At 39.1% G+C, this 13,399-nt stretch overlaps 1 protein-coding gene across 1 annotated transcript in view; it reads left to right on the forward strand.

Moving 5' to 3' along the window:
* The first annotated feature begins 1,696 nt into the window (after positions 1-1,696).
* Positions 1,697-13,399, forward strand: part of LOC132211690 (ATP-dependent RNA helicase DDX54-like) — a 36,632-nt gene continuing 24,929 nt past the window's right edge. The window contains 2 exon segments of the mRNA XM_059656205.1: positions 1,697-1,766; positions 5,460-5,633. Coding sequence (XP_059512188.1) covers positions 1,697-1,766; positions 5,460-5,633 — 244 coding nt within the window.

The following is a 13,399-nucleotide window of genomic DNA, read 5'->3' on the forward strand; positions in this document are numbered from 1 at the left end:
ATTTATTGAGTGTTCACACATACAACCTGCCATAAGCTATATGAGGCAGAAGAAAGATAATATTAAGTGTACACAATAACATTAACATGAACTCACAATAGCCATTGTTACTGCACTTTATGTCATATAATCCTCACAATAACCTTATGAGAGAAGTACAGTTTTTCTCTTCATTTACAGACATAAAAACTGAGAATTGAAGGAATTAAGTATTTTGCCTCTAAATTTACACATTGGTGAAACAGAAATTTGAATTTATAATTGCTAGACCCTATAGTCTGTACTTTAAATTTTTATTCCATAGTCTAAGTTGAGAGATACACATAGGACCAATACAATTTAGTATGTACTGCATAATGGAGATAATATAAGGAACATGGGGAGAGATGGTTTTAAGTCTGACTACAGGTTCCAAGAGCAGGTAATTCTTTAAAGGATGCACCCTTGAAGAATGAGTGGGACAGGTAGGGGGGTGAGAAGGTAATATACAAGGTAGATGAGCATGAAAACTGAAGGTAATGGAACATAATAAATGTTAATAGAGCATAAGGTATGTGGAGAGGTGGCTGGAGATATCAGGAAATGAATAGGAAACGGGGGATTAAAATTTGGAGAGCTGCAAAGAGTAATTGCAAAGATTCTAGAAAGCAATCCTTAGAAAGTGGCAGGAGGGCAAAGGATCTAAATAGACACTTTTCAAAAGAGGACATTCAGAAAGCCAAGAGACATATGAAAACATGCTCAAAGTCACTGATCATCTGAGAGATGCAAATCAAAACAATAATGAGGTACCATCTCACACCTGTCAGAATGGCTATCAACAAATCAACAAACGACAAGTGCTGGAGGGGATGCGGAGAAAAAGGAACACTTGTGCACTGCTGGTGGGAATGCAGACTGGTGCAGCCACTATGGAAGACAGTATGGAGTTTCCTCAAAAAACTAAAAATGGAACTCCCATTTGACCCTGTGATCCCACTGCTAGGAATATATCCCAAGAAACTAGAAACGCCAATCAGAAAGGATATATGCACCCCTATGTTCATAGCAGCATAATTTACCATAGCTAAGATTTGGAAACAGCCGAAGTGCCCATCAGCAGATGAATGGATTAGAAAACTGTGGTACATCTACACAATGGAATACTATGCTGCTGCAAAAAAAGAAGGAATTCTTACCATCTGCAACAGCATGGATGGAACTGGAGAGCATTATGCTAAGTGAAATAAGCCAGTCAATGAAAGAAAAATACCACATGATCTCACTCATTTATGGATAATAAAGACCATTATAAACTGATGAACAAAAATAGATACAGAGGCAGAGCAGCATTGAACAGACTCTCAAACTACAGTGGGAAGGCCGGGGAGGGTTGGGGGGCAGGAGGGAGGGGGATAAGAGATCAACCGAAGGACTTGTATGCATGCATATAAGCATAACCAATGGACACAAGACACCGGGGGATAGGGGAGGCCCAGGGAAGGTCAAGGCGGGTGGGGGGGAAGGAGACATATGTAATACTCTTTGTAATACTTTAAGCATTAAAACAAAATTTAAATTAAAAAAGGAAAGTGGCAGGAAATCAGAAATGGGAAGTTAAGAATTTATTTGTACTTTAGAAAGTTCTTTCTAGCTGCATTTCCAAAGTTAAATCAGAGAGGCTAGATGGGAAACTTGGAAAGCAATATGAGGAAACATGGTACAAAGGAATACTTTTGAGTTTGTCTACAAATACTACACCCATAGGAGAAAACACTACCCTTCAGGTGAGTTCAAAGAAGCACAGGATAGAGCAGGGGCACAGGATATGGGGGCGGGGGGTGACTGCTTTGTATCAGGCACTACTGACATTGGGCCTATATGTACTTGTCTTTTATGTGCTTCTCAATTTCCTGGGGTGAGGATATTTGTCTTCTAAATGCATGGTCTGCCTTGGTTGCTGATCAGTGTGGCCAGCCAACTTTAGCTGTTGCTCAGCAGCTATTAATGAATATTTTCTTTTTCATCAGAGCCTTGCTGTTTTGGCTACCCCTTGTGTATTATTAAGTGCCCTTTTTCTACCAATTAAATCCCAAAGATAACAGGGGCAAACTAATATGTAATTCAATAGAATCTTTGCAATATTTAAAAGTTCTAATATTAACGACTATGTTGGGTTATTGAGCATTCAATTAAAGAGCCTCAAGTGTTTAATTTAGAATTTTCCATAGGACAGGTATTGTTTGTTAATTAGTTAATTAAGTAACAAATGGTTATTGAAAACATGCATTAGGATTAAGCAAGCTGCAAGAGAGATAAAGATATTTCCAAGGCAATTAGCTCACTGTAATTTTAATGATAAATGTGTAATTAGACTCTTATACTAAAGAGATTGTTTGGAATGTTTTTATGCAAGCGTTAAACAGGCATGTAACAAGATATTTACTTATATAACAAGCAAAATGTAATTCTAATTCTTATTAAGCATCAGCCAATGTGTTCAAATGATACCTAATTTGCTAAAAGCAAAAATGTCCAAGTATTAGTGCTTAAAAATATAATCCATTAAAAGCTTATGTAACTAACTTAATTATATTACAACTAGATTTATCCCCAAGCCTGTTTATTTCACCTCTTACACAGTTATATGAGGCTTTCAAATACATTATGACTTAATAGCCAACATTTATACATTTATGTATTCAACATTTGAAGGGATTACTAGTGCATCACAATATCAAAACCCTTCCTCCCTCTTTTAGTGTCAACTTCTCAAGAGAGAAATAGATTCCCTTCTTGGATGTCTAGAACCTCCCACAATTCCTGGCACATGGCACTCCATAAATCTTCACTAAATCAATTTGAACAAGCAGAATCAGGAAGTCTAGATATTTCTTGAAGTATATAATTCTGTTTATGCCCATTTTACTGCAGTCCCCTGGCTACCATCACTGTATATGCTGTTCTTCTGTATAATTTTTTTCTCTCCAGCTAGCAGCCTGATTGAGTAGCGTTCAGGAAATTGTATCTCCAAGGAACTTGCCTGGACAGGGGGTGCCATGGGAATTGCAATAGTGATGATAATCACAATCATAATAAGCACCTGCAAACATTTATTTAGTGCAGAGAGAAGCTCTTTCATTGGTCACTGAAGTTTAGATCATCAGTAATGCATGAAGTAGATTCTATTCTCATCTTTGTACAGGGGTGGGCAACAGTGGGTGTAGAGTTGTGAGTATGTGAAACAGTTTATTCTTGTGTTATTATTTATTAATTATTGTATTATTTATTTGTATTACAACTGTAAATCTACTGTTGCCTACCCCTGTATTTAAACTGGGGAAACTAAGGCTTAGAGCAGTTACATAGTTTTCCAAGATCCAGGATATAATCCCAAGTATCGTGAAGTCATAGTGCATTCTTGCCTGAGATTGGGATCTCCTGAAGCAGATTCTGAGATGGAGTTACCTGGACAAGTGGTGTATGAGAGCATGCTCTCAGTGGAAACCTATAAGGGAAGGAACCACACAGGGTAGGGTAGGGGAAGAAGCTAGGCAAATATGTGACCTCAGTCTGGTTGTACAGAGAGCTCTGGAGTGTGAGTAATACCATGGAGTCGTCCCATGTTCAGGTCTGGGGGTAGGAATTCATGCCTCAGAATCTGTCTCCTACAGGCTGACACCTACCCCAGAGGAAGAAGGCAAAACCTTGCAGGTATGTTCTGATGGGAGTAGCTCATTTTGGCAGAGGCCAGTTCCTGGGACAAATTTGTTTCTTAGCTGTGGCAGCCAACCTCACAAAAGCAGGGAGGATGGGCGCACCAGCCAGCTACAGCAAATCGGGGCACGGTACCAGTTAGCATCTAGTACAGAACCTGCTTCCATAATGGTTCTCTTAACTTCCAAGCGCCGATGAAGAACACAGAATTTTCGTGAAGCAGATTTTGTTTTTATCCTGATTCACATTTTTCTAGTTTACTGGCTCTGGGGAAATTGCTTTAAAATTTTGCGTCTCTTTTTCATCATCTGTAAAGTGGGAGTCTTACTACTAGTCTCATGGGATTGTGATGAAGACTAAATTGAGAATGTCTTTAAATGCATTTTGTAAACTAAAGCAGAACATGAATGTTGCTGGCTTATTGTTATTGCTCTGTCTGACTTCCCTGGCCCACGGGCAGCCAGTGGGTGGTAGCCCATAAAGCTAAGGCAGTCCTGGTCCAGATGACAAGTTTGATTAAAGATGTCATAAGCACAAGGTCAGTGATGTAGAAGAGGGAAATAAAAGGATAGGGATAAAATTGAACTTGAAAGAAGGATGGTTGACCCTTTATACTCTTTCAACCTTCCTGCTGACTAGTGATAAACCTAATTAACACGTGCAAAAACTGAGGATCAGAAAAATCAATCTACCCAAGTTCCACAGCAAGTAAATAGCAAACCTGAGATTCCATCTCAGGTTATGTCAAGTCTAACTTCACAAATTTTCAGTCATACTGTACTCTCTTTCTGCCTTCTTTATTAGCAAACCCATTGCTGAGATCTATCTGCCTCCTGCTCTCTTGACTTTATGAACCTCCACTCCCATCTCAATAAGTTCCCATCCTGAATGTCCTCACCTTGACTCTTTCTCCTGAATTATAATCACGAATACTGAGCGAAGCATGAACAACTTCTGATTTCTGTTTGGCCCACAATCAGCACTTACTCCTAAGAGGCATTTGGAGCCTTATTTGAAGCTTAAAAAGCTCACCATAGTGCCATCCTCAGTGGGAGGCAGTGTGGAAAACTGGCTTGCTGCACATCACTGAAGCCTCAGTGAAGGACCATAACACCAGTTGATGCAAAGCATATGCATTTCAATAGAAGACCATTATTTGTGAAGGAAAGAGATTCAATTTTCAGAGGAGTCTAATTTTCCTCCAGAGAACATCATGCAGGCAATAGCCAAATAAACATTAATTTTAAAAAAACTGTCTTTGTAAGAAAAGCACTTAGAGAATGATTGATTTTAACTGATAAACAAATTCTCTCTCTCTCTTTCTCTTTCTCCTATCATGTAATTATATTTAGATAACAATATTGAGTGTCTCCAATGTTTTTCATCAATGTTCTGATGAAGTATGCAGCAGGGGGACAATTTATGTTTTTCCTATTTTCCTACCTTTGCTCATAAAGTAGAAATACTTCTTTTAACAGGGAAATCTCAATGGGCTTAATTGTGTTTCATGGACATTCCTTAACCAATCATTAGCAAAGGGTAAAATGAATTCTAGACCATTTACGACCACCCTTTGAGTGGGTCACACCATTGTTCCTTCTGAGGCAATGCAAAGGAGACATTTCACTGAACAAAACAAGGTTTTTTTAGGAAGAAGAAAAAGAATAGTTGATGAATAGTCAACCAGCAAAGTATACACCATAATAACAAAAATGATATGATATATTAAAACATTATATTTTATCCTTTTATTAATTGGTTAGAATATTTAGAAGAGGAAGAAGATAAGTTCTGTAATTTGCATCCTCAAAACCCCAACACCCATCTACAGAGGTCTCTACTTCTTAATGAGAATGAATGTGTCCTAAAGCTTGAGGCCATGAAAGCAAATGTGGGGACAGCCTGCTTGGAGATTTCCGTGTGGCATGATATCCACCGTGAGTAATTCTGTAAGTTGTTACAAATTCTTCTTTGGAAAAGGAAAAACATTTAACCTCTTTGTATAGCCTGATAAAGGATCACTGGTTTTGGATTTAGGCAAATCAATATTTGAATTCTCATCTAGTAATTTTTATCATGTTAAATTGTTTTATACTTTAGCCCCATTTAATTCTCTTGTGAGATGGAAATCATAGTTTCCAACTCATAGATTTGTTTTGAAGGTTCAGTGGGACAAAGCATAAAAAAAAATACTGGTGCACAATGGGAAGGACATGCTGTCAGTTCACTTTTACTGTAGACATGAGACTAGGCTAGGGATGGTAGGGAACCGCTGTCCCAGATATAATAGAAATGTAGTCTATCTCTTAAATAACACTGCTGGGGTCCAACCCCAGCAGGTCCGGGGGTCCCCAAAGGTGTGGACGGAGTCGGCGAAGAAGGAATGACATGGAGACAGCGTTCAGTTGATCAGCAGCCTAGCCAGGATCTCTAGCCAGGATCTCCAGCCAAGTTCTGGTCTGGATCTCCAGCGAAGTTCTGGTTAGGATCTCCAGCCAGGTTCTGTGTCCATGTTCTCTTACTAGGATCTCCAGGTTCTCCAGCCAGGTTCTGTAGCCATGTTCCCTCCCTAGGTTCTCCAGCCAGGTTCTGTCACCAGGTTCTAGTCAGGTTCTCTTGCCAATTTCTGTAGTCAGGTTCAGTCCAGGATCTTTTGCCATGTTCTCTCGCTAGGTTCTGTCTCTAGGTTCTGAGGCCAGTTTCTGTCCAGGATCTTTTGTCATGTTCTCTCCAGCGAAGTTCTTCTGTCTCTAGAGAACGTTCTTTGTAGGTTCTGTGCCTAGGTTCTGTCTCTCTTGGTTCTGTCTTCTAAGTTCTGTCTCTGTTACATCTGTATTTATACCAGTTGATTCCAATCCTATCAATCTCTATTCCAAAGGTTAGGGCGTTTCTTATCTCCATTCCAGGGAGTAAAGATTATGTAGCTTAAGCATGATTGTTCATAGTTAAAGAGATTAATTACCCGCCTGGCACTTAGTTGAGGGGTTTTATTTCCTCCCTAACTTCAGGGGAAAATCCCTACCTGGGGAAACAACCTTTCTCAGAGAGGAGACCTTGGTTAAAACACATAGTGCCAAGAAGGTGAGCAAACATATTAAGAACAGTATGCCATATATGCCAGGTCCTTTGAAACAGCAAGCATGGACCGGCTCCCGGCATAACACAAACTGGTATTGTAGGCCCTGCTGGTGGCACCAGGGTTGGCAAAAGAAAACTGCAGTTTGATTTGCTATGATATCTGGAAACAATCAGTTGACCTCAGGCTTTCGTTGTGTCAGCCATGATATTACTCCTGGCTTTACAAAAGAATATGTGAAGACATTTCTAGGGCTTTGAGCTTTCACATAGTCTGTACATGGAATCAGACATTATGGAAAAGCATGTGAAAGGAATACTGGATATTTATAAGGTTGTATTTTTGCTTTGAAGTAATCTGAGAAACAATGTATTGTGAAATTTGTTATGCAATGTATTGTGGGTGCTTAGGAGGCAAAGGGACAGTCATGTCCAGGTATTAATGGCTGATGGACTCCCCACAAGAGAGATTATAATCTTTCCTTTTACATGATACTGTGAAAATCACTTGCTATCTCTGATGACAAGGCCACTGTTTTAACAAAGCACTGGATCTCGCATGTCTCAGAAGTTGGAATCTCTTTGTACCAAACAAACAGCATCCTGAGAATAAGGAACTTGTTAAAATTAAAGTTTGGGCTTAGAGTTATTTAACTCATGACATATTATTTTGCAAAACTCATATTTTGACTCTGATCAAATCTCTTTTATTTCCACTACACAACTAGGCTTAATTATTTTAAAATCCATCTTTTTAAAGGATTTTCATCCAGAGACTATTGCCATGCTTGGTGTGATGGCAATAGTTATTTTAAGTTCTTCAAGGCATGCTTAACTGACTCTCCAAGCCAAACTTTTGGTTTGGCAGCTCTAGATAATCTGTCTTCACAAAGCATTTTAATAGCATTGTGAAAATCTCTTCTCCCTGAAAGTCAGAATGTTCTGCATAAACAATAAAACAAAATGGAGGCATGGTCTGCTAAACAAACAGCAGTGACAGATCCCAATATTTCATAATATCACTACTTGCTTAATAGGGTGTAAGCAATTTTTAAAACCTCAAGTTGTTCTCTAATTATTTTAATTAACTGTTCAAATCTGAGCTTTTTCATTATGTAGGGTATGAACAGTACAAGTAAACCAAGTGATCCTAATAATAATTTTCAATTAAATACAAGCTAGAAAATAAGCTGCTGGCTCAGTCCAGTTGTTTGAGGACATATACTCCCTTTTCATTAACACAAGACCTGGTTAAATAAATGAGTGTAATTTTATTCTTGATCATACAGAAAGGGTTTTCCAGGACTTTAGCTGGAATCTCTCAGTATTGACTAATTCTCCCTACCTCTTTGTTCCTTTATCCTCTTTCTCTGGTGTTCTTTCTCACCATCTTTTATTTTTTTGTAATTTTGGGCTTTGTAGGAAAAGCAAAGTTAGGTCAGAAAGGGGGAAGAAGTCAGTATCAGCAACAAAGATATTCCAGAACATTATATACTCAGAGTTCAGGAATGAATAAGGGCCCCAGTAAGGAAAAGTGAATTCGTGATCCAGTATTCTTCCATGTGGAAAAGATAAGTATGGGCAGAGCAAACAGATGGAAAGGTTATCTAGCACCTACTGACCTTGCCTTTTAGAGCTTTTTTTGTGCTAGTGTCTACTTGCTTCCTGAATTTCAGCTGAGGGAAAAGTCCATGGACTTGGTTTGTACCAAGGCCTGATAGCTAATGACTGTAGGCTCATTAAAGAATAAGGGTTCCACTATATCATAATACCAAACCTAAAACATTTAAAGACCATTGGTGATATTTTAATGTTGAGCTTGCACATTACTGCATACTCCAGAAATGCCCTCAAAAATATTTCAGATTATTGAATAAAAATTTCTATAATTTGCCGAAACCGGTTTGGCTCAGTGGATAGAGCGTCGGCCTGCGGACTGAAGGGTCCCGGGTTTGATTCCGGTCAAGGGCATGTACCTGGGTTGCGGGCATATCCCCAGTAGGAGATGTGCAGGAGGCAGCTGATCAATGTTTCTCTCTCATCGATGTTTCTAACTCTCTATCTCTCTCCCTTCCTCTCTGTAAAAAATCAATAAAATATATTTAAAAAAATTTCTATAATTTATATAATTACTGTAAGCTTATATATGTATAGGAAAGGCAACTACCAAAGTGGTACTAAATGTTTTGTTGTTGTTATTGGAAATAGGGAAAAATCTCTTCTCTCCCAGTTACTCAACTTTTAACAATTCCATAATAATAATTTATTTTATAATAAAAAGAACTAGTAGAACAAGTAAGTATAGATGTCTGAAAGATAAAGTCCTAAATTGAGATGAGCCACAGTTTAGCTACATGTGGATTAGCTCACAGGAAGGTAAATCAAAGATTGGCAGAATAGCCAGGGATCATACAGACTGTAGTGGGAATGCAGTAGAAGCTATATGGTGCTGGGGGATAATGCCCTCATTCTTTCTTCTCAAAAGGACTTCATGGTAGAAGCAAGAAACTAGAAATATGGTTAATTGTCTAAATTCTAGTAGAAACTCTCAGCCTGGCTCTTTGTTGGGTCACTTGAATAGTAAAGATGCAAAGAAACTAAATCTAATACTTAACAATCTTACTCCACTGAGGTCAGAATGACTCACAATGATCAGAGTCTCTATCTTCAAAATGCCTTATAACAGAATCATGACTTAATCCCAACTTTGTATCTTTTTTTGTTTTTGTCTAGCTTATTCAGAGTCAAGAATTCCTTGAAAAGTGATAACTAATCTTGGTTAAGCTTTTTTTTTATACTCAGAGAAGGCAACTATATGCCTTCCCCTTCCACCCAAGGCATCATGATTTGTTTATTTCAGCATATTTTCCTATTAAGCCAGGACTCTGCCCAGAATCCTTTTAACTGCCAGAAGATTGGAAAAGGCAAGCAGTTCCATCTCAGCCCCCCCCCCCCCCAAATTCTTTCCAGGCCTCATTTCTTACACAAGCAGTTCTAGCCTGAAAAAATTGTAATGAAATATAGGTGCACATTTTTAATAGCATTGCAGGGGTAGTGTTCTTTCCCACCAAGACACAGATTTTGAACTTCATGTTTTAATATATATCTCACATACTTAGAGATTCTCCATACTGATGAGTAATTAGCAAGTGGTCTATTATACTTAGAATTCAAATTCAAAAAGAATTTGAATTGATATTCTAAAAATACAACCAACTCTTTGATCTGTAAGGCAATATGGACCATTGAATACGCATGCAGTTTAAAAAATTCCATCCTTTGAAATCTTAGTTGAAATGTCAAAGTCGAGCTGCAGTGAGGCTCATCTGAGCATGAGAAAGCCCCCAACCTCACGAATAAAACTTTCAGATTTTCTGATTGAATGCCATTTGAAATTACCCTCATCACGCTAACGTGCAGTAGGTAGCATGCAGTAGGGTTGCCTCTCGACATGACCCTATTAGAGATTGCCACTTGTGAGGAAATCTATTCAAAAGCAGAGGCTATATTAAGCTGGATGCCAGGTCAAATGACACTATTTGGGGGAAGAATGGAGAGGTACTTCAGCCTAATGATTTGTGAAAAGTTAAGTAACAACAAATTCCATGAATATGAAATTGTGGAAAGAATGCTCTCATCATGGCTTTTATCCCTTAGCACTCTATGCAGACGGTAGCCGCGAGGAATTAGAAATAGCACCTGCTGGTGCGCCTGTCTCCCTCTGAAATGATGCTTTTTAAGATTGTAATTTTAGAGCATTTAAGATGGGAAGGAGAAATTTAAGTTTGGGGTTCTTAAAGGTGTTTTTTTTGTGTGTGTGTCAGTAAGAAGGGATGGTAGGAAGTGCAATATGAGTATTCTGACATTTCCTACCTATTTTTGCTTCTGAGAACCTTTGTATATTCATGCAGCTGGCTGTGGAGAACTTTGACAGTTTTTGTTGGAAGCTGTGGAAATCTCAGCGAAAAGCAAACTCAGTTTCTGCATTAATAATAGACGGATATAGATCTGGGATCCTCTGTAATTTATATCTGGGTTTTGGGAGGTTAATTTTATAAACTTTTTTTTCTGGACTATGATAATATTAAAATAACATAGTGAAATATACAGTGCCACATAAAGTATTTTAAAATATAATGTGAATAGAAAAGTATGCCTATCATAAATATACAACAAACTGAATTTTCACCAACTAAGCACACACCTGTGTGAAGCCATAAGATCAAGAAATAACCCAGAAGCCTCTCGCATGCCCCCCTTCTAGCCTCTACTCCTTGCCAAGACTTTTCTGTCTTCTAGATTCTTTTTTACCTTTTGTCTATTAACTAAAAATGGAATCCTACGCTCAACATTATAAGATTCACCCATAATCACCTGTTTTATTTTAATTTATTCATCTACATTGTTGTACATTTTTTTTACTATGTGATTATACAGTTTATCCATTCTTGATAGGCTGTTTTTGTCTCCTACAAGCAATATTGCTTTGAAGATTCTTTTTTAAAATGTGTTTTTATTGATTTCAGAGAGGGAGGGAGAGGGAGAGAAACATCAATGATGAGAGACAATCATTGATCAGCTTCCTCCTGCATGCCCTCTACTGAGGATCCAGCACGTAAGCTTGGCATGTGCCCTGACCAGGAATCAAACTATGACCTCTTAGTTCAAAGAGTTCATGCTCAACCACTGAGCCATGCCAACACTTTGAACATTCTTGTATGGATCTTCTGAAGAAACATAGACACATATTTCTGTTGGGTAGACACCTACGAGTGGTCTTGCTGGGTCATAGGGTATGGAGAAGTTCATCCTGAGTCAATATTGTCAGAAAGATTTCCAGCGTGGTTGCTCTTTACGTTCCTGCCAGCAGTGGAGGAGCATTCCAGTTGCTTCATATTCTCACCACACTTGGCATAGGCGTGTAGCTACCATCGTTTTGGAGGCTCTTGAGGACATAGCTGTTTCCTTGTTCATCTCAGCATTCAGAGCACCAGACATAGTGATGCCACTTGGTTAGGTTCCCAGATTACTTTTAGCCCTAATAAAACAATGATTTTTGAGAAGAGGAATAATAGAAGCAAAACTGAAATCTAGGTAAGTCAGATCCTTGGGGAAAGGACGACTATGGCTACCTGTTAGGCTTTCTCGCATTGCCTTTATTGAGGATACCTCAGTACTATTAGCATATGTCTAGTAAAAATTGCCTCAGCCCATAAAAGTTCCCTCTCACTGTTGGTATGGATACACATTTTTGTTTTATAGTTGATTTAATTTTACAGTACCAACCCAGATGTACAAAAAGGCATTTTTCTTTAAGATTCCTGTATTTGCTCTCAACATGCACACTGTTGTTGGAAAACTATCTGTCCTCTTCAGGAAATCTCAGATAGTTTTGGTTTAAAACCCTATCTCTTTTATGTAAATATTCAGTGAAATTGAAAATTTGCCTCTCTATTTCAGCTCCCCTTCTCCCAAGACATGATCCATTTTCCCAGGGGGCATTGGAGGAATAATGTCTGGTTATTTTGTGGGCTGTCTTGAACTTGCTAGCTTTCAAGACAGGTGGCTGATCTGTCTGGACTCTGACCATGGTTCCTACTGTAGCCTCCAGTTACAAAGCCCACAAGCTCTGCATCTTGAGCTCAAACCCAGGAAGCTGTCCACTGAAGCATTGCCCTCTACCATCACCAATTCTCTCCCTGTGTGTGAAGTTGCTCTCAGCCCCATGCATTTTCTCAGAGGCATGAAATTTTCCTGGGGTGAGCTCTGGGAAGCACAGCACTAACTCCACTGCTCTAGGACTCCCCAGCCCCACACTGGGCATATCTCTCACTCTGCCATCCTAGATGTGTCTAGGAAGAGTTTGGGATAGAGTTGGTGGGAATATCTTAAGACGAGCACCAGCCTCATTATCCCAGTCTGTACATCACGTCTTCTTTCTTGCCCACTGGTTGAAAAAATGTATTTCCTTTAGGGGTGAGGAAATGAAAATTTCTTTACCCATGGCACAGTTTTCTCTGCTCTGTGGTTTTTTAACATATACTTTATGTTCTGTCTTCTAAGCTTGAGTTTTGATATTTAAAATTATTTTGGAAATTTTAAGAAGTCATGACTCCCCCTTTTTTCTCAGGAAAGCCTAGCTCTTGCTCATTTTAAGTATGTAGCCTTCAGATGTTTGCTATGGTTTTGAGAACTGTATTTAGTCATTGAAGTGACTCTTCGTCCTGGATAGTATCTTCCCTCCTTCTCAGTGCATGCCTCCATGGAGACATCCAGACAGTGCTGCTGGAACGGTGGAGAGACAGATAGGAGTGAGGGCAATCAGAGCACACAGTTTTATGTCAATTCACAATCCCACTGCCTTGTGGAGCTCCCTTCAGTGTGTGTAAAGAAGGGGAAAATCTGCCGGGGTCCAGCCCCAGCAGGTCCAGGGGTCCCCAAAGGTGTAGACGGAGTCGGCAAAGAAGGAAGGACACGGAGACAGCGTTCAGTTGATCAGCAGCCTAGCCAGGATCTCTAGCCAGGATCTCCAGCCAAGTTCTGGTCTTGATCTCCAGAGAGGCTCTGCTGTTTATTGTCTTGTTACATCCGTATTTATACCAGTTGATTTTAATCCTGTCAATTTCTA

The sequence above is a fragment of the Myotis daubentonii genome, chromosome 11, assembly GCF_963259705.1.
Source record: "Myotis daubentonii chromosome 11, mMyoDau2.1, whole genome shotgun sequence".
Taxonomy (NCBI): domain Eukaryota; kingdom Metazoa; phylum Chordata; class Mammalia; order Chiroptera; family Vespertilionidae; genus Myotis; species Myotis daubentonii.